At 38.6% G+C, this 22,132-nt stretch overlaps 2 protein-coding genes across 15 annotated transcripts in view; both read left to right on the top strand.

Annotated features, from left to right (window-relative positions):
* Positions 1-3,144, top strand: part of CNOT2 (CCR4-NOT transcription complex subunit 2) — a 113,156-nt gene extending 110,012 nt beyond the window's left edge. For all 14 annotated transcript variants that reach the window (XM_082351654.1, XM_082351649.1, XM_082351653.1 and 11 more), the window contains one exon: positions 2,001-3,144. In XM_082351654.1, coding sequence (XP_082207780.1) covers positions 2,001-2,087 — 87 coding nt within the window. In that variant the 3' untranslated portion in view covers positions 2,088-3,144. The remainder of the gene's footprint in view (positions 1-2,000) is intronic.
* Positions 3,145-15,502: 12,358 nt separating this feature from the next.
* KCNMB4 (potassium calcium-activated channel subfamily M regulatory beta subunit 4) overlaps positions 15,503-22,132 on the top strand; it is a 68,909-nt gene continuing 62,279 nt past the window's right edge. The window contains exon 1 of the mRNA XM_082351700.1: positions 15,503-16,147. Within this exon, the coding sequence (XP_082207826.1) occupies positions 15,812-16,147 (336 nt within the window). The 5' untranslated portion in view covers positions 15,503-15,811. The remainder of the gene's footprint in view (positions 16,148-22,132) is intronic.

Raw genomic sequence — 22,132 nt, forward strand, 5'->3', positions numbered from 1 at the left:
ATATAAGGTCTTTGAGATTTTCTTAATTATCATATTAAAATATTTATGCTCCCTAGGTTTAAACTGATCTTTTTTTTTTTTTAATATGTAGCGGGGGGAATTGTGTGCATTGATGAAGTTACTCTAGTTTAAATTCTGATTATACAGTGTAGTTCACCAGTGCACAATGATGAGGATAAGACAATTGAAGAAAATTTTAATTTATATAACTTAGTGGAGTATATGATTTGTCAGTTACAAATAGACTTTTTACCCAATAACTACACATATTTTAGAACTAAAATTAGCCAATTTTAATAAAAGAATGCTACAGCAAGAAGATACTTCCTCCACTAATATAGATATTTATCTTCAGCCAGGCAATAAAATTCTTTTAAAGCCTGGACAGAGCAGGGAGAGAGGGAGAGGTGCCTACACAATGCATTAAGGAGGCTATGGTGATTGTGATGGTGATTCTGGTGTTTGCTAGTTTTTACTGACAAAGAAGCTCTGTGCCTTAGTTAACTCTAAAGTGAACTTTTTAAAAGTCATCACAGGGTGCCTTCTTTATCATCATTTGTCAGTGGACTGAATTTTTTCAACATTATTTATGGATAGGGGTGTAATTAAGTAGTTTTGGTTTTGGACCTTGGGCTAAAAATATTAAAAATAATGTGTTATACTAGAAAAATCATGTGCTTTGGTGTCCTACAGATCTGGATCCTAATCCTAGATCTGCCAATTATTGTATGACTTGGGCAAGTTACTTGTGAGCCTCATTTTCCTCCAATGCAAAAATGAAGATAACGATATCTACTTTACAGGCTTACAAAGATGAGAATAAACTTAGCTTTGTCTCTAGTTTTGACACATATTAGGCTTCTGATAAATTATACCTGCTATTTCTGTAATTGTTATTGTAATATCCTTAAATTCTAAATACTTGGTTTTATATCTCAAAATTTAATCATGACCTAGGGTTTTCATTTTAATTTAATAATGAAATTTTCACTTAATTTAATAATGGAAACATCTACTATGGGATTAATTTGAAATAAGACAGATAAGGTGAAATATGTTAAGCCATGGTACTAACATTACTTGTTGGCTTTCTTTAGTACATAATACATATTACGGTTCATAGTGTTTTAAATGGGATTAACTGAGATAGTTTGTGCTACTTGAATTCAGGTTGTAGAATTAGTAATTTTCAAACCTCTAGGTTTTGGATTTTAAAAAGGTATGTTTTTGGTTTGCTTTTTTTTAATATACAAAGTTATATTCTGCACCTCTTGATCTTGGGGGAGTATCATGAAGAATTTGCTTCACCATTCTTAAATTTTAAAATTCATGTAGTGTTTTGAAAGTTTAATTAAAATGAGCTATATAGTTCATCTTCAGATGTGCCTACAGCAAAACTACTGTCTAGTTTGGGGTGGCAGTTATATCTTTTCAGGGTTTTGGGTTTGTGAAATGGGAAGTCTGGAGATGTGTGAGTTTTAAATTCATTGTTTTCCCGAGATAACAAGTTTAGAATAACTTTGTTTGCTTTTTTTAAAAAAACATGTGATAAGACAAATTGGAAAATCCTTTATTTCTAAACTTTTTTCATGGAAAAAAAAGTAAAATTTTAAGTTTTATACTTCATTGAAGGTAGCTTTACTTTAAATATCGTATAATTTTCAGTGCTTTTTATTAGTGATATAGTAATTGCTCCCTTCAACCTTTTATTTTTGAGCAAAAAAAATGCATAGAATTTCTGTGTCATAAAATAAATGTTCATGACTAGTCTCTGGCTTTTATGCAGAAAGTCTACATTTTTGTACTTATCAGATAGAAACTACAGCATATTATTTTTCTTCAAGTTATATTTTACTTAGCGGAAAAAAGAGTTGTTAATATCTCTGTTCATTCTCATACCTGTAGTTATTTTGTTTGTATAGTAAATAAAATATATTTTGACAAAAATGTGAGATCAGATGGAAAGGAAATCATCTAAATTTTTAAATTTGGTTTTATAGGAGTTCCATCTGGAATATGACAAATTAGAAGAACGGCCTCACCTGCCATCCACCTTCAACTACAACCCTGCTCAGCAAGCCTTCTAAAAAAAGACTTCCCTTTTCTTGGGGTATGGCTGTCTCAGCACAATACTCAACATAACTGCAGAACTGATGTGGCTCAGGCACCCTGGTTTTAATTCCTTGAGGATCTGGCAATTGGCTTACGCAAAGGGTCACCATTTGAGGTCCTGCCTTACTAATTATGTGCTGCCCAACAACTAAATTTGTAATTTGTTTTTCTCTAGTTCGAGCAGGGTCTGAATTTTTTCATTTATTTTCTTTTTTGCCAGCAGACAGACTTGGGTCTGTAAAGACAAGCAAGTACACTGACAGAAGTTTACCATTTAGTTTCTAAAATGTAAAAAAGAAAACCCACAAAAGACTCAACAGAATTAGACCACAAAATTTGCATTGTTCATTGTAGCACTATTGGTAATAAAATAAGAAATGTTTGTGCATTTTTATGTGAAGATCCTTCTCGTATTTCATTTGGAAAGATGAGCAAGGTCTGCTTCCTTCATTTTACTTCCCCTTCTGTTTTTGAAAGGCAGTTGCGCCAAGCTTAACGCAAGAATATATGACTGTTTAGAAGAAAGATATTGCCACAATCTCTGGATGGTTTCCAGGGTTGTGTTATTACTGAGCTTCATCTTTCCAGAATGAGCAAAACACTGTCCAGTCTTTGTTACGATTTTGTAATAAATGTGTACATTTTTTTTAAATTTTTGGACATCACATGAATAAAGGTATGTATGTACGAATGTGTATATATTATATATATGACATCTATTTTGGAAAATGTTTGCCCTGCTGTACCTCATTTTTAGGAGGTGTGCATGGATGCAATATATGAAAATGGGACATTCTGGAACTGCTGGTCAGGGGACTTTGTCGCCCTGTGCACTAAAGGGCCAGATTTTCAGCAGCCAAGGACATCCATACCCAAGTGAATGTGATGGGACTTAAAGAAGTGAACTGAGACAATTCACTCTGGCTGTTTGAACAGCAGCGTTTCATAGGAAGAGAAAAAAAGATCAATCTTGTATTTTCTGACCACATAAAGGCTTCTTCTCTTTGTAATAAAGTAGAAAAGCTCTCCTCACTGCAGTGTTGACTTTGATTTGAAATTGTGAAATTATTTCTTCAACATGAAAAATAGAGGAAAACCAACCTAAAGTTTTACAACTGAACGGTGTGACTAAACAATTTAAAACGTAGTCTTTTTTTCCAGCTTTTGACAGGTCATTTAATGGAACCATATACCGTTTCACTTGTAGGTTAAAAATGTAGACATTCTTAGTATTAACCAAGTTCAGAACAGAGAAAACTATTTTTTAAATGAACAATGGCAGCATTAGAAATAAAACTTCCTGAACACTCTTGAGACCCAATCAAAATACTCTGCTTTTGTGAGAAGTGTATAAGATATTTCTTGTTAGACCTTTGAGATTTATCTTAAAGAAGTAATGTGCAAATTAAGGTAAGCCAAAGAGGAGGAGTGGGGTAGACTTCCCCTTCAATTTGATCGCCTGGTTATTTCACATACAAGTTGATGGATTCTTTTCCATCTAAAGATACTATATTTAAAAATGTTTGAAGACTGAAGCTATGAAAGCAGAACTAGAGATAGAAGTAAAACAAAAAAGTGAGTTTTGATTCTTTAAATTTTCATTTTTAACATATTTTTCTATGAAGAGTGGAAGTTGTTGATATCTACCAAATCATGTTTGAAAATGAAACATTTATGACCTTGCTGTATTTGTATATCAGGAATATAAAATGACTTAAATTTACCTTTTTCTATATATTTTGAGATATGAGAAACTGACATAAAAATATTAGGATTTTTTAATCTTTAGATTTAAACCAAAGCATCTCTTCTGTAGGAAAATGGAACTTATGTAATTCTAGTTTAACTTTTGTGCAAAAAAACTTCACAGAACACATATGTAATTTGACGTCTGTTAAATCCAGAAATCGATTTCTTAAAAAGAGGTTACATTTTTTCATAATAATTTACTTCGTAAAATGTAACTTTTCCTACATAATCATAAGAAACAGCTGGAAAGAAAAAAGAAAATGGAAGGGGATCTTTATTCTTATGAATATAAACATAATAGTATAAAGTGTCACCACCATCATGACTGGTAGGTACTGTGTGAATGACTCAGAAAAACAAAGTAGCTCAAGTGGTTTGTTGTCTGGCCTCCAGCTGTTTGCTTTAACTGCCATATGCAAAGTTTTAAGTGCACACTTTTCCAGTTTTCTGAATTCTATTTACCCTGAATCATCAAAATGAGAAAACTCTTATATGTAAACCAACTTTTTATAACTTGTTAATAAAATTGTCAGAAATTACCATGTTCTTGACTCCAAATCCAAGTTTTAAAATTCTATTTGAAATCTTTAAAATACGATATTAAACTCTTTAATATAACACACTGTTATATTCCTTGGTTTTATAACTTGTGGTTATATTGTACATGTACAGAAGTTGACATAAACTAATATTTCAAATTTTCTTTCTTAGATTTAATTATCTTAATTTTTCCCTATGTAACTAGTGCCATGTACATTATGTTAAACAATTTTTGTGATTATACTATAATTGGCTTTCTGGAAACAAAAGCTATTTAGTTGCAAAGGAAAGGCCTTTCAGCTATTTAGTTTCAAATATATTTTATGCTTCTTGTCGTGATACTATAACAAACTCCATCTTCAGGGATTTTTCATTGCACAGATAGTTTTCCTTAGATATAACAAATTTTAAGAACTGAAAATTTATTTAAATTCTTACAGTATATAAACCATTTAACTGGTCTTTTCCTTTTTGCCACTGAACTAGGGACACAGTAGGTGCTTGGTAAATACATGTTGATTGAATGGTATAAATTGATAATTTTAATTTGAAAATAAAATGTACAGATTAAAGCAGTTGGCTTTGAAATAACTTTTTTGCTGTAGTTCCATTTTCAAGAGAATCTTTTTTAAGTATTTTCAATTAATTTTCAAAACTTTCAAATTTTTCCCACTCTACCCTTTCTAACTGATCCTTCCCTCTGAATCCTCCTTCATTCCAAAACCATAGATCTTCCATTCTTTGGCATCTGAGCATGGCTGCACTTATTTTAACTTAAATTTGGTTGATAGCATCAATTTTGCAAAAAAGTTACTGAAAACCTAAATGTGCATGTGTGTAAAGAAAGGGAATGTCTGTCTTTAACGTTTTCTCTTAACCATGATTTGTCTGTGTAGTTAACAAAGAAGATATAGGAATACTTAGTAACTGGTTCTGTTAAAACAAGTCTCTGGAAAATAAGATAAGCCAGACATATCTCAATTGTCTTTAAAACCTAGATCCTAATGGCATGTCACAAGGTTCTCTCCTTGGTGCTAGTGTTACCAGTGAATTAGATCATACCATGAATAAATTACAGATCTAGGAGATGAAGCAAATAAACACATTGAAAGTCAAAATTGGAATCTAAATCTAACCCAGTAATTTTTTTTTTTAAGTTACATCAAATAGGACATATTGCACCAGGATAATTACTTAGTTTTACACTTTGGTTTCTAAAAGAATAAAGGATGGTGGAATATACCATGGCTTAAGAGTGGTTCATATGTAGATCAATGTAAATTGTGATTTTATTGCCAAAAATACTAAAGTAATCTTCAACTACATTAACAAAAGTAGTGCTCAGAACAAGGTAGGAAGTCTGCTGTCTTTTAAGAGCTGCCATGACTGGGGAAGGCAGAAGAAGAGAATGTGGCATGCCTTCTGGCTACCAAGCAACATACTAAGTGTTTTACATGCATTAATACATTGTCTTCATCATAGCATCATGAGATAGGTTTTTGAGTATCCCCAAAATAATCATTAAAAAAAAAAAAAACAGGAAGAAGGAATGTTTAGCATTAGAGAATGAACTTTGGAAACAGTATCTGTCTTCAAGTATCAAACTCAAGAGCTGTCAGTGAAAGACACATTTCATTTGTGTAAATGCAGGGCAGAACAATGACCCGTAAGAAAGATTTCAGCACAATATTAAAATGTAACTGAGGTAATTGAGATTTTGAAATGAGTTGGTTTGTAAGGCATTAAATTCAACCTCATCCAACATAACCGAGGAGAGACGGGCTGGACAGTGTTCTGTATATAAGGTAAGGAGTTGAACTGGGTGACCTCAAAGAGTTCCTGTCATTGACTGAAAAAATGTTTAAATGGGATTACTGTATTTCAGCAAACCTATTTGCCAACAATTTTAAGGTACACCATTATTTTTTATATCACTAAGGAAAAAAAAGTTCAATTGAAGTATGAGAAATCAACTACAAAATGCATAGCAATTTCAAAGATGTCATGCATGGGAAGAATTTAGTTGATGAGATGTAGCCTTTGAAGAAGAGACAGTGGACAACTAAGGAGAGACAACAGCCGTCTTCAAATATAAGAAGGTCTTAGATGAAGAAGAGGGCAAGTCTCAAACCAGCAGGTGGAAGTTGAGACAGATTTTGGTTCTCTATTTTAAGGTGCTATCCCACGGTATTAAATGCTTCATGAAGTGAGGATTCCATCAACAAAAACGTTCAAGCAGAAACTATATGACTATCAACTGCTATTCAGAGGACTGGGAATAACGTTGGATTTGATAACTTAAGCTCTTTTAAGATGATACTCTTCTTTACCTGAAGTTGAAGATGTCATCAGTGCTAAAAATTATATACTTAAAACACTGACCTAGTCTAAAATGTGCTCTTCTCTGAGTCATAGGTAAGGTTTACTTTAAATTACTGCAATATCTTTGGAAAGAAATTTAATCAAAAAAGAGTTAAGACAACTTCCCTCAAGTTTTTTTTTTTAATTTTGGAATAGGAACATGAAATATTAAAGCACAACAAATAGTAAATTATATGTATGTGTATATTCACCGCATTTATTTATGTATGTAGTTCTACATTCAAAGGAGTGAAGAGAGAGTTAATTTTGAGGTGAATTTCAGCCTGAAATTCTACATTGCATTAGTGTGCAATCTCCTGTTTTTTGCCACAGTAGTGATCACAGAAATTAGATTAAGCAATAATCCTCTTATTCATAAAGAAAACTGATAATTAAATTTGATTATAAAAAGCTCAGTTTGGATTTAGACCACTGCAGGAGCTCACCAGAGTCAAAGTTATCCTCTAGTTCGGTAATTCTCAAACAATGTGCATAAGAATCAACTGCAAAACATATTAATATATATATTTTAGGCCTCATGTTTACATACTCTGATTTTTGAATGTCTAGGGAGAGGCCAAGAATACAAAATTTAGTTAAGTATCACAAGTCATTTCTGAAGTTAGTGAACTACCAATTACACTTAAACTATACTTTGCCTACTGTATAAGTATTAACTAGAATAAAATAAAATTCTGGTGAAACCCAACTAAGTTGATCTTGGGATAATGCATTCCTGTGTATCAGGGGCATTTTTACTTGATACTTTCTACTGTATCAACCAGTGTTCTAGTGCAGAAACTACATTATTACAGTAGCATTTATTAGAGTAGAATATGAGGAGAGCTAAATCCATTTCCAAGTATAACACAACAAAGATGCTTTCCCCCCCCCCCTCAAATCTTAGCTATTTCCTAGGAATACATTTGCTAGATTTCCACTTCAATTTGTATGCATAAAAACTGCTAAGGGCAGCTATGTGCATTATCAACTCTATGTCCATCAACAAACTTTTTTTTAAAATCCAGTCATCCTGTTGTATAAATACTACGACCTGACAAGATTTTAATGATATATTTATCATAAGAATTCAATATTCAGTTTAAAAAGCTAAATATTTTCAGTTGTCTGCCACAGTTTTCCCTCGGTCATTTAAATGACTTTTTTTTTTTTTAATTTTATTTTTGGCTGCGTTGGGTCTTCGTTGCTACACACGGGGTTTCTCTAGCTGTGTCGAGCAGGGGCTACTCCTCATTGCGGTGCACAGGCTTCTCATTGCGGCTGCTTCTTTTGTTGCGGAGCACAGGCTCTAGGCTCACGGACTTCAGTAGTTGTGGCTCGCCGGCTCTAGAGCACAGACTCAGTAGTTGTGGCGCAGGGGCTTAGTTGCCCCGAGGCATGTGGGATCTTCCCGGACAAGGGCTTGAACCCATGTCCCCTGCATTGGCAGGTGGATTCTGAACCATTGTGCCACCAGGGAAGTCCCTAAATGAATGACTTCTTGAAAATGCACAGTGATGATAGTCTTCATTGTCATAATTTCCTGTCTCTGTTGAAAACCCAAACTATTGCATAGTCTAATAGCTTATGACCACCACTTGACACTTGCCAAAATACTTTAGCTAATAACCTACTTACCTTCGCTATAGCAAAACTAAGTTTTCATTTCCAAGGCCTGATAGGCTTCTTTCTACCACACCACAAATATATTTCGACATTTTTGTTAGAGAAGGTGAAATAAAACGCCCTATGTCCCCCAAGTGGTAGTTCCTTTAAGCAACAATTGAGGATACTAGCTGAGGAAAACAAATTTTCACTATGAATCAGAACTAGTCTCCTATTAATTTTCATAAGCATATCCTGAAACATAATGTTCTGCTACCATGCATTTGTATTTAGCCTAAGTAACGTTTTGACCACATAATTTAATTTTTAAAACTTTTAACAAGTGATATTTTTCTTCCAGACTAATCTATTCTCTAGTATATACTGAAGATAATTTTAGGAATAACACATGAGAGTTTTTAAACATTTTGGAAGAAATGCATCAAATTTCAAGAGTGTTATGATGTCAACAAGTGGCTGGGTGAACTTGATTATTTCTAGGACCAGCTCAATGGATACTCATTTTTAATGAAAAAACTTTGAAATTGAACTTTGAAATTGATGATTATTCAAAAATATATAGCTCAATGAGGAAAAAAATACATGCAGGAATGACATAAATAGTTTCATCCTTTGTATAAAAATAAAGATTTGGGGCAGCCAGAATGCTTTGAAGCTACCTTTAAATCTGTTACATACTGAACATTTATTTTAAGATGAAGTTTTAATTACCATATGTAACAGTTGCATGAAAAATGGTCTGTCTTAAGAGAAAATTTGAGCTGTTAAATATTTCCCCTCTTAGGAGTCAGACATGTTTGATTTTTTATTTTCAATGTTTTAAGTAATTATCTTCAAATGGTTAATATTCTTGAAATATAAAACAAGTTATGTCCCTTTATTGAGTGAAAATTATACCTGTTTTTATTTTATTTATTTTTTTTAAATGAAAGCTTCTTTCTTTCTTTATTTATTTATTCATTTTTTTGGCTGTGTTGGGTCTTTCGTTTCTGTGGGTGGGCTTTCTCTAGTTGCGGCAAGCGGGGGCCACTCTTCATCGCAGTGCGCGGGCCTCTCAGTATCGCAGCCTCTCTCATTGCGGAGCACAGGCTCCAGACGCGCAGGCTCAGCAGTTGTGGCGCACGGGCTTAGTTGCTCCGCAGCATGTGGGATCTTCCCAGACCAGGGCTCGAACCCGTGTCCCCTGCATTGGCAGGCAGATTCTCAGCCACTGCGCCACCAGGGAAGCCCTATACCTGTTTTTAAAAATTATTTATTTCAGCTTATTCTAAATGATTTAATATTTGAATATTAAATTAGTTGACTTGCACATCACTTTTTGGAATCCCAATTCTGTCTAATAAATATGAGCCCAAATCATTTTGCAATGATAATGTTAGTTAGTGAACAACAAAATCCACCATCTTAGAAGTGTTTTTAGACTAGATAACATGGAAAAGAAAGGTGCAGACTCTAGTTTTAGAGAATGTTTCCAACTTCGAATTATCTATTTTTCTTAGCATTTTGGGGTAAGGATATGACCGTAGTTTTCTAAACCATATCAAAAGAGAATACTGAAGAAATTAAAGATGAGCATAAGAAGAAAGGGCCTAAGGACATGACAGTTGTCTTCCCACATCTTAAGTTTGTAAGGCAGATTATTATTTGTAAGGCAGACTATCTTTAACCTGTGTAACACCAGAGGGCAGAATAAGGATAATTACATGGATGTTATGGCAAGGCAGATTTCAATTTACAAGAAAGTAAATTGTACATCATACATTTTTAAAAGGTCCAAAAATCAGATGAGTAGCATTAGGAGTTAATGGATTTCTCTTTCTTTTTTTTTTTTTTTTTATAAATTTATTTATTTATTTTTGGCTGCATTTGGTCTTCATTGCCGCGCGTGGGCTTTCTCTAGATGTGGAGAGCAGGGGCTACTCTTCCTTGCGGTGCGCGGGCTTCTCCTTGCAGTGGCTTCTCTTGTTGCGGAGCACGGGCTCTAGGTGTGTGGGCTTCAGTAGTTGTGGCTCGTGGGCTCTCGAGCGCAGGCTCAGTAGTTGTGGCGCACGGGCTTGCTTGCTCCGCGGCACGTGGGATCTTCCCGGACCAGGGCTCGAACCCATGTCCCCTGCATTGGTAGGCGGATTCTTAACCACTGTGCCACCAGGGAAGTCCCAGGAGTTAATGAATTTTTCATCACTGGAAGTGTCCAAGCAAAAGCAAGGAAACTTATTAAAAGTATTAGGTGATTCCGTGCATTAAGAGGATAGGCTTTTCTTCTACCCTAGAACTATTTAATGACTTGTATTAACATCTAGTTGTTCCCTGTGTTTACTTCTACTTTGAATAGCTTGAATTTCTAACAAGTCTCTCTGAAACCTAAATACTACACTTAATCTCCCTCTCCTGCATAAAACAGTACTACTTATATTTGCTATGCATCTAAAAAAGAGCTATTTTCAACACAAGTGTTTCAGAGTAAAATTAAACAGGAGGATCAGATTAAATCATCAGCTCCTTGATTCTCTACCCACTGCTCCCCCCTTCAGTCAGGTTTCACAATATGGATGTTGATCAAGCCTAACCATACTTGAATATAAGTATATACGCACATTTTAAATCTGCTTGTATTACCTACATTTCTTTTTTATTAAATACAGAAATTCCTTAGAGATGGCATAGTACAGTAGAAAAAGAATGGGCCTTGTAATCTGCCATAGTCAATACGTGCGAAATCTTGGAAAGTTACTTAATCTTGTTCCTCTTCATCTCACGGTAAGATTAAATTAGAGCATTTGCTTATAGTAGGTGTTCAGTAGGCGTCGGTCCATTTCTCCAAAGACAAACACTCTCCCTTTTAGTCACTGTACTAGGAGGTGCTCTCCATATTTGGGAATTATTAAAAGACTCTTTAACAGGACTAGGTGCCATTAGAGAGTAATACCCAAGTTTTTGAAGAACATGGGAAGCACAAAATCAACTTGGAATAAAAATCATGAAATGTTAAAACTATCTTCTAGTTCAAAACCTTTTGTATGGGGAGGAGGAAACAATCTAAGAACATCAGTTATAAACTATTTACTCAATGTTGAGACCAGAATTTCTTAGCTTCTTGCTTTCTAATTTCAAAGCTGATTACCCTTTTACTACATATATGTATATATACCTCCCATAGAAGTTCACTTCCATTAACATGATAGACAGATGGCAAGAATTTAGGAAATCCAGCCAGCACTTGCAGTACAGTATTATTAATTTACTAATATGAAGTGATTATCTGTGCTTTTTGCTTTTCTTTTTCAATTGCAAAGATAAAGGCTGTATGCAAACAAATTTGAACTTTGAAAAAATATTTTTTAATAATCATTCTTTACTATTTCAAACAAAATGCAAAGTCTTTGGAAGCTCTCTTTCCTGCTTAATATGTAGCTAGGTAATATTTAAGATCCCTTCCTGCTGTAATATGATTATAAATATTTAGAAATAGTAAGTAGTGTCCTCAATAATTATATGCTCAATATAATAGGTAAAGTTTATGGATAGGAAAAAATAAATGTAATTAGAAAAGATAGTGGCCACATAGGAAATTTATTTCAAATGTAAAATTCTGACGCTAATAACAAATATTTAACATTCACACTGAAGCATGGCAAGAAAGTTAATATCAGCAAGCTGGAAACGATTTAGTACAACTGTAAGCATTTTTTAAGTTAAGACCAAATAAAAAGGAAACTTAATTTTCTGTGACAATAACAAAATCTGAAGTTATATAAGCTAAATGGAAAAGATAAATTTTTTCTATATATTTTTTGTTGTTGGATCACTCATGTGTTCATTCATATTTATTCTTACCTAGTTATTCTAGTTGCAAATGTCTAAAACCTATCCAGCATGTGAATTTTAATGAGAAAAGGTGATGATACAGTATTAATTTTCTCCCCTATATATTTTAGCTATCCAAGTGTATAGTAGCAGTTTGTTATTGAAAAACTTCACAATGTACCAATTTTTAAAACCATGTATAAACATTTTCCCAACATATTCCAAATTCCCTTCTATTCCTAGGATACCAAAGCCCTACTTATGATCATTCCTTTTAGAATCTTTCAATAAAAGTATATATACATATGAAATTGTATATTGCAACTTTAACATCAGTCACAGAACTTCTTGAAGAATACTGATCATGAGAACAAACTATAAATAACAATGGTTTTAATGTCCTTGTTTAGATAGATTTTATTTTTCTTTTAAAAAGAACTTCATCAAGGCTTGGCCATGATTCTCCTGAAAATATTGTTGTAGACAATGAAGTACATCAAATAAGTCAGTCTGGTTCTGAGAATTGCAGTTTTAATCTTAATTTTAACTGGTGGACAACTACGCAAAGAAAGGACTCGCTTTTCTTTTTCTTTTTTTCCTGTGCCTCTGCCCTCCACGGGAAACAACATGCGCAGTGACCTCAGAGCTTAGCATCTCTGACATCCCAGGGGTTCTTACTACCATTCTAACTTAAGAGAGTCAATGGTGACCTGTTTTCAGAAACTGAGGGGCTGACATACCCAACCTTCCTTGGAAATGTGAAAAGGCAGCCCCACCTCAAATAAATGAAACTGATAACAAACACAGTGTTCCATTAAGGATAAAACAGAAATTTGGGAAGTCTTTTGATGTGCTTGACTTTCAATAAGAAACACATGAAATAATGAAAGGTTCAGAAGAGAAGCAAGCTAATTTAAAAATAGGAAATAAGAAGAGAAAAGTAAATGTTTAAAGAACAGAAGGCTAGATGGCAACAGTTTCTTCAAATACTTTTAGAATAATTATAAAGAAGGAAAGTGACTAAATGCAGAACTTGAAAAAAATGGATTTAAAAGCCTTTAAGAATTTAGGTTAAATTAAGACAGAATTTTCTGATGTTTGTTCTCTAGATTTACTTGGAAGACCATCTTGCTTCAGTTTTGAGGCAAAGGGTTCATTCACAGAACTCTTTGAGCTCTGGAATCATTGAAAAATGAATCATATTCATTAAATTATTTTTAGACACCCCCATCCCTGTGTTTTATGAACGCTATAGGAATTAATTCTGCCTCAAGGTCAAGTTGCTCAGCATTATCAGAGCTATGAGATCTTAAAAGATAATAGGATCTTATTTGCTCACCACTGCCTCAGATCTTAGATTGGCTTTAGCCTTCTTGAAAAGGAAGATAATTATAACCTGCCGTAGGAAAAAGATTCACGCTGAAAATCTGTGATCTTAGGTTAAGCTGCTTCAACTATTAAACTCACTTTTCCTTTCAGGTAGTGTGTGTAACCACTAACAATTGTCTTTATGCCAACAGAAAGGGAAGAAAATAATATAATTCCTAGGTAAAGAAGGAAAGAAATCTAGTCTCTCAAAACTTGAAAGGTATTAAAGTACAAAGTGTCTTCCTGATTTGGAAGTTTTCCAAACCCTGCACCTTCTTAATTTATTCAGAAAAACACTTAGGGTCTTCCTGTAATTAAACTTGCTTTACCCGTTGCTTGGAAATATTGTTACCTGCCACGTCAAGGAGTACTTCAAAGTAGCAGATCGGGACTCCAGCTGAAAAGTACTATACCAGTAAAGTAACATTTGAAATCCAAGAAAGAGAAGTCAAGAATTCCATGACTTGGTGTTTCCATATTCATCAGGAACATAACTGAATTTAATTAAGAGTATATTCATTTGGGACTTGCAAGTCAAGAAAAATATATCTTTATATATTTTGCAAAGTGAACATTCTGACTCTTCAAAATGTAGGTCGAAATAGTTCTCCAAGTTTGATATTTTGATAGAAGTGTGGTTTGGAAAAAGATCATCTTAACTTTTTTTTTAAAGGTCACGAAAAGTATAGAGGCTGAAGGTATGAGCGGGCGAGGTGGGGAGGTGGGTGTGGAGGGAAGAATTAAGAGAGCAGGACGCAGCTCTACGAACGGTACCTGTCCCAAAGTGAGTCTGCACGCCGCTATCGCCTTGCACAGCGCTCCTGGAAAGCTCATCTACAAATTCCGGGATGGGCCAAGGGTGGCAAGACTCCTAAGGAGGGAGACAGAACAGAGAGGATCCTGTTCTCGGGAGGCCGGGAGCGAGGGGACGGTCCTGATGGGGAAAGTGGTGTCTCCTTCCAGGGCTGCAAGCCTCTGCACTTGTTTCCTCCGGTCCCTACTCAGTCAGCCCCAGCCGTAGGGCAAATTGAGTTGGGGTCGACCCGGCAGCCGGAGACCTAAGCTGCCGCGAGGTCCACCCAGGACCCAGGAAGCGAGTTTCCCGGGTCTTGCCGGTCGCAGGCTCCTGCCCCCACGTGCGTTGCCTCCACTGCAAACTCCGTCTGACTCAGCCTGTTTGACTCCTCTCCTGCTGCCTTCCGGGCCGGGCTGGGGCCGAGGGAGCGCCGGCTGCGCCAGGGCGGTTGGCAGCGCCGGGACGCTGAGGCCCGACCGTTACCGCTCTCGCTGGCGGGGAGGGGGCGGTAGCGGGTCACGCCTCCCGCCCCGCCGCGTGCGCTCCCGCCCCAAGCGTGGGAACTGGCGCCAGGGTTTCCACGGGGGCGCCCCCCAGCGCACGCCGCTCGCCCAGGGGTTTCCAACCGAGTCTTGCTGGTCCCGGCGGCCCGTTTCCCCGGGAGCGCCCGCCGCCTGGCCGCTGGCTCACTCTCCCCGGTGGCTGACCAATCCCCGTTTGAAGTTCAAAATTCCCGCCGCTTCACTTGCGCTACACCCTCTCCCTCGTTTGTTTTTTGTTTTGTGTTTTAAACTTTCACTCCGGTTAAATTATATTGATCCTAAGCTTTTATCTCGGATGTCCCTCCAAAGGGATTTAACGAGAATCCCGAGCGCCAGCCACCACTATCCCCGGGGCTCGCCCGCCCCTCGCCCACGGGAAACGCCCCGGGGCGGGGCGGGAGGACCCCGGTCGGCGGCGGGTGGGGCCGGGCGGAGCTGCCTCCCTCGCGGGGGAGCCCCCGGGCTCGCCTCAGCCCTGCGGCTCCTGCCCTCCGGGCAGCTGCCCGGCGAGTCCGCGGAGCAGCGGCAGGCGGGCGATGGAGACTGGGAGACACTGGGCGAGAGGAGGCGGGGTGGGGGAGGCGGGGAAAGCGCGGGGGCGGAGGCTGGCAGGGGGCGCTGGAGGCAGGAGCCGCCCGAGCGCTCCGAGCGCCCGAGGGTGCAGGAGGCTCTGAAACCGCGGCAGCGCCGCGAGCCTCCGGGGCCCGGGCGGCTGCTGGGCGGGGAGGTGGGGGGGCGCTGCCGCCGCCGGGGGCGTCGCCGGCCTCGGCCCCTTTGTTCTCGCGCGCTCCCCCTGGCCGCCCACTCCCCTGCTGTCGCGCGGCGGCGGCTCCTCCCGCCCGAGGCAGTCGGGCTCGGCGCCGGGGGCGGGAGGGGGCGGGGGGAACGTGCCTGCCGCCGGGAGTGGGGGGCGATGGCGAAGCTCCGGGTGGCTTACGAGTACACGGAAGCCGAGGACAAGAGCATCCGGCTCGGCTTGTTCCTCATCATCTCCGGCGTCGTGTCGCTCTTTATCTTCGGTTTCTGCTGGCTCAGTCCCGCGCTGCAGGATCTGCAAGCCACGGCGGCCAACTGCACGGTGCTGTCGGTGCAGCAGATCGGCGAGGTGTTCGAGTGCACTTTCACCTGTGGCGCCGACTGCAGGGGCACCTCGCAGTACCCCTGCGTCCAGGTCTACGTGAACAACTCCGAGTCCAACTCCAGGGCGCTACTGCACAGCGACGAGCACCAGCTCCTGACCAACCCCAAGGTAAGGACGCCCCGTGAGGGATGCCTCGCTCCTGCGGAGATCTTGAGGTTTGCGGGGGGAGCGTCAGTGTTAGACCCTGCGCGGGGTGGCTCGGAGTATGCTCGCGTTACCAGGAGGCGACGAGGCTTCGCAGGCTATACTCAAACCAGGAGTAAGTACATCGGAGAGCCCCGGGCCCCCCGGTCCTTCAGGCGGGTTTGTGCACGGCGACCCGTGCGTGGTGCCCCGAGGCTTTCTTTACACACCTGTCTTGCCTGGTCCCAGATTTTGAGGCCTTGGCCCAGCTTAGGTTAGGGCCCTAGAGGACTGACTTTGGAGAAATGCAAGGAGCCAAAAGTTAACTTTTCCTCCGGTTAAAGCCAGTGCGTAGCGGGGATACACCTACTCCGGCGCATGGTCAAGGTCCGAGCTCCCACTGGCCGCGTCCAAAACTCGCCTTGGGAGGTGCAGGGAGTCTTTTAGCCCCTTGAAAGGTGTTAGAGGTTTCCTTGCCTTTTAACTCTAGACAGACGTTTTTAACTTGTGGTCCAAAGATGAACTTTCGTGGGTCGACAAACAACGTGGAATCAAACGCGAAATTCTGCGTAGATCCATTTTGGGCGGGTACGGCGGACTCCTAGTTTTCATGAAATAGATTCTCAGACGGGTCTAGAGGGAGCCTAGTGACTCTGTGTGTCTAGAAACAATTGGGAGCCACCTGGGAAACGGTAAAACTTTCTGAAAATAGAAAACCCTCCGTGAAATGTACCGAATATTCCTTCCTCTGCAACTTTTTTCGTTCTCACAAGCAAAAACGAAAAAACCTGGTTAAGACTCGAGGGATGGAGAGCAGAGAGAGGGACACTCAGAAAACTGTTCCCAGTGGAGAAAAAAACTTATAAAAAGTAGTGTCCTCAGTGTGTGAACTAATTGAGCTTTGTAGTACACCTGATTTTGCAAGAAGGATTTTCTTTCGTTTTTTCTTTCTCCTCTTGGCCTTTTTTTGCTCTTCTTGTTGCTTAACTATCAAAGTAAAGATGTTTATCGTCTTTGAAGTTACTGGCATTTTCCCTCTTTGTGAGAGCAGTGCTTGAAGATCAAGCAAGAAAGCAGTCCAGAAGGGAATGAGTCTTGTGTACACAGGAACAACTTTGAGTGTGACAGGATATAATTATATCAATCCAAAGAAAGAATCCTATATCAATATTTTACAAGTATTTAAAATAAGCTTTTCATTTCTCTACAGTAAACCTCTTGTTCTTGTCACCTAAACAGTAAATTCTTGAATTGGGGAAATTTTAAAAAAGGAATTCCTTTAAAGAAAAATATATGACTTCTCTTAAAAAAGATGCCCTTGCTGACAAAGGAAGAGGACCTTAAAAATGAAGATAATATATAAGCAGTAAATATAGAAATACAGAATTTAGATAGAGTATAATATTCAAAGTCTTGAAGAAGCAATAATGTTTCAAAGACAAATGTGGTAAATTAGTCTGCTCAATGCTCAGGAATTTCAAAACAAATTGCAGGGTTTTAGAAACATCACTTTTTTCAGGATTAAACCATTAATATAAAAGAAAGGCGTCAAAAAGAAATAGTGATTTAGAAATTATATGGTAGTTCATCATTTAAAAGGTGTTGTTATAATTGGTGAAACATTGCTAATTAGTTTAAGATTGTGGTTCAGGCACTAATAAATTACGTACACGTTTTCCAGTCAGTGGCTAATATCTAATCAAGACATTGAGAAGATAGAATTTACTACATAAAGGCTGCTTCACAATTTCCAGGTAATTTTGAAGGATCTGACAAAAAAAATAAATTGGGATTTAGGACATAGATTTTTAAATCACTTGGAAGGAGGGGTAGTGCTTTATATGTAATCCTAGGATTCGATATTTTTCTTTTTTTGTTGCAAATAATCAGTTTTCTTCCAGTGCCAGTTTGGATCCTGGCAACAATCGTTTTGAATAAGTATCTGAACAAAATAAGATATTATAAAGTAAAGTATACAAGAAATGACAGAACTGCAGAAAGATATGTTAATGTTACAGAAAATGATGAACAACATCCCATTCAATTTAGTCAAGGTTTCCTCGGCCAAAGCAGTATATATCTATTTATCCAAATTATGATTGCACCGTACCATTTATAGAACATAAGTGTGTTCTTTTGCAGTCACTTTTCGACTTTTGAGCAATGAAGTGCTCAATTTGGAAATTCTCATAAGCAATTAGTGATGGAAAAATTCAGCTCAACCAAAATATTGTGCCAGAGTCCAGTACGTAAGCAGAATGTTTCCACAGTGCCTTTGCAATTAGGCAATACCCACGGCCCGTTGCTGTTACATCTTGGCTACCCAGACCTTACCTTTTTATTGAAGGCCTGGGTGCCCCACCAGAATGGTGCTCCATTCTCTTTGTAGAATGTCTAGATTCCCTACAGTGTCCTGGATCCTAATCACCTTCAACTTTCTCTTCTTCATGGCCCACTACCACAAGAAGCCATTTGGGAAATCTCTTTTTAGAAAAAGAGAACAAGGACTTTCTCCCCTCCCTTGAGTTTGCTGCATTAGATACAGTAAAAAGCAGGGAAGGGGAAAGAATATTGCACATATCTAACATCTTAAGCCATAGACTGCTAAAGAAGACAGTGTGAATAAATTAGACCTTTGACTAATAATTTCTTTAAAATATCTTTAAGTCCTATTCAACTTATGTTTTGAATCATATCCTTGTTTCTAAAGCAATCACTATATTCAGCCATGTAATATAGTACTCAAGTCAGTTATCCTAATTATCAAGTCAAGTCCTAATTATCCACAGGGCAAGGATCTGCTCTTTGAATTGACCGTAGCAAAATCTAAATTTGGGGTCAGCTTCCTCTGGCTACTGTTCTCATCACTGCCTTATCTCTTTGTGACTCACAGTTGTGTGTGCTAAGAGGTTTGGTTCTCATCCATGGCCATACATTAGAATCACTGGGGGAACTTTAAAAAGAAATTCTGGGGAATTCATGGCAATCCAGTGGTTAGGACTCAATGCTTTCACTGCCGAGGGCCTGGGTTCAACCCCTGGTCAGGGAACTAAGATCCTGCAAGCTGCGTGGCACAGCCAAAAAAAAAAAAAAAAAAGATGAAAAGAAATTCTGATGCCTGGGTCCAGCCTTCAGAGATTCAGACTTGGTCTTGGGTGGGTCCTGGGCATTGGTGTTTTTAAAAAAGTTCTACAAGTAATTCTAGTCTGTAGACAGAGTAAAAATAAACACTGGCTTAGAAAATGTCCTCATCTGTTGTGCAAGAAAAGTAAAATAAGAACTGAAAGGATTCATTGTGATTAATATTTGTGTGTTTGGGTTAAAAGACGTTACTGATGCTACTGAACATAGGGAGTTGGTATGAGAGGAGGGACTCAAATTCTGAAGGAAAAGAAGAGAATCATTTAAAATTAGTTTAATGTAAATGAAGTGAACTTATGCAGTTCCAAACATTTAAAATTGGTTTAATGTAAATGAAATGAGCTTGTGCAGTTCCAAACATTTGCTTTTGCCTCATTGATTACATTGGATTGCAAAGAAAAGATGAATTTTTAAAACCAGCCTCTTGTATATGGAACAAGAGAGCAGGTGATTAGAGGCTATATGTTTTATTTTTGAGTTTCTTTCTCTGATATGAAAAACCTAGAAAGAGAGGACAAACATCTATTTCTAAGAAACCAGTACTACTATAAAAGTAAGAGAAACGCATTCAAGAGAATAAAAACTTAGGCAAGAACTAGAAGAGGCTTCAGGTTTTAAGTATATACCCTGAAATTGGATATAATGAACTACAGGGAATTGTGGCTTAGTTACCTTCTTGGTATCCTACACATCCATACTAGTGTGCCTCTACCCCCCAGCACACACATACTTCCTGTGTAGATGGTGTGGTCTGCTGGGGTTAATTTCTGAACTCCATCCTTGAATTAAATGTGCAATACTTTGTGCTCTAGGGAGGTCCATCATATCAAAACTAAGTAATAAAAGGCTCATCTGAATTGTTACTTAGGTTGTCTACAGTCTTTATTGTCTACAGTCTTTATTTCTCCATGAAAAAGTGGCTTACTGTGGTTGTTTTTCCTCTGGTGATGATATGAAGTAATATTGGGGATGTACATAAAATTTAATTCCACAAATACTTCTTCAGCATCTCTTATGATCAGAGAACTGGGCAAGAAACAGGAGGACATACAAAGATGAGTTCATGCATTTAACAGATATTTATTAAGTGCCACTTTGTGCTGTGTGTGTGTGTGTTTCCAGGTTCTAGGACTGGAATAGAGATCAGCACAAAGTCTCTGCCCACATGGAGCTTACATTTTAGTGGAGAGTGACAGACAAGAAATAGATTTATAATGTAGTATCATGTAATGATAGGTGTGCAAAGAAAATTCAAGCAGCATAAAGGTATAGACAGTGATAGAAGGAATGAGGGCTCCTCTTTTGCATAGGATCCATCAGGGAGGGTGGCTCTGATGAAGTGATATTTCCAGAGACCCAAAGAACACGAGAGGATGATCAGTGGCCTAAGGGACATAAGGGAATGAATCATGTGGCTATCTGGAGAAAGAGTGTTCCACAACAGCAAGTGCAAAGGCTCTGAGGCAAGTGACTGCCAGGCCTGTGTGAGGAACAGTGAGGACGATAGTGAGTAGGCAGAGAACGGTGGGAGATGAGGCTAGGGCCTTATAGAACATTATAAGGACTTTGGATTCTAGGCTAAGCATGATGGTAAGCTATCTGACATTAGGCAGGACGGAAATAGAATCAGACTCAGACTTTTAAAAAATTTAAATGATCCCTCTGGCTGCTGAGATGAGAACAGAATGTGTGTGTGTGTGTGCGCGCGCGCGCGCGCGCGCGCACAAGATTGGAAATAGGGAGTCCAGTAGGAAAAGCGAAAGGTGATGGTGACTTAGATCAGGGAGTAGCATTGATAAGGTCCACTGATGGGTTGGATGTGAGGAATGGGAGAAAAAAGAGTCGAGGATGACTACAAGGTTTGTGGCAAGCACAACTGGGGATGGAGGATTATTTTATTAGATCGGAAAACTGGAGGAAGAGTAATTTTGGAGGAGTCTGCATGAAAAACAAGGGTTCAGTTTTAGATATGCCTAAGTGACATACAAGTGAGGATGAATTCTTGAGTTTCTTCCCTCAAGGAGATCATTATCTAACAGAGGAGATAAGATATCAAACAAGGCAAAACCTCAAGTTCTACTGGGAGGTGCAAACAATATGACAGAAACATCTAGAGTGGAATGATTAGGGGGAAAGCTTCCTGGAGAATGAAGCATTTGCCATGAAATTTTGAGAATGAATAGAATTTTTACCTTAGGAGGAAAGGTGAGGAGGAATGAAGAGAACATCAAGGAAGAGAAAAATGCCAGGAGCAAAGCTGTGGAGCTGTGGAGTATGGGCTGTGTTGGAGGATCAGCAGGTAAACTGGTGTGGCTGGAACCCAGGGCACAAAGATCAGAGCCCTGGGGGTAAGACAGGAGAGTAAACTGGGGCCAGTAATGCAGAGGTCCTTGACAGATAGGATGGGTTTGGTGGACATTGGGAAGCCATAGTAGGAAGAATAATGCCCCCTACCAAGGATGTCCACACCCTAACCCCCAGAACCTGTGAATATCTTATGTTACACAGCAGAGGGGAATTAAGTTTGCGGATGAGTGAAGTTTGCTAATCAGCTGACCTTAAGATAGGGAGATATCCTGGTGGACCAAGTATAATCACAAGGGTCCTTAAATGTGGAGGAGGAGGTCAGAGGGATGCAATCTGAAGAAGACTCAACTGACTGTTGCCAGCTTTGAATACAGAAGGAGGACACAAGCCAAAGAATGCAGGCAGTCCCCTTTTCCAAGGGAGTGGGGAAAGGCAAGAAAATGGATTCTTTCTTAGAGCCTTCAGAAAGGAATATAGCCCAGCTGGTGTCCTTATATTAGCTCAGTGAGACCCATTTTGGAA

The sequence above is a fragment of the Balaenoptera borealis genome (assembly GCF_965194805.1).
Source record: "Balaenoptera borealis genome assembly, chromosome: 13".
Taxonomy (NCBI): domain Eukaryota; kingdom Metazoa; phylum Chordata; class Mammalia; order Artiodactyla; family Balaenopteridae; genus Balaenoptera; species Balaenoptera borealis.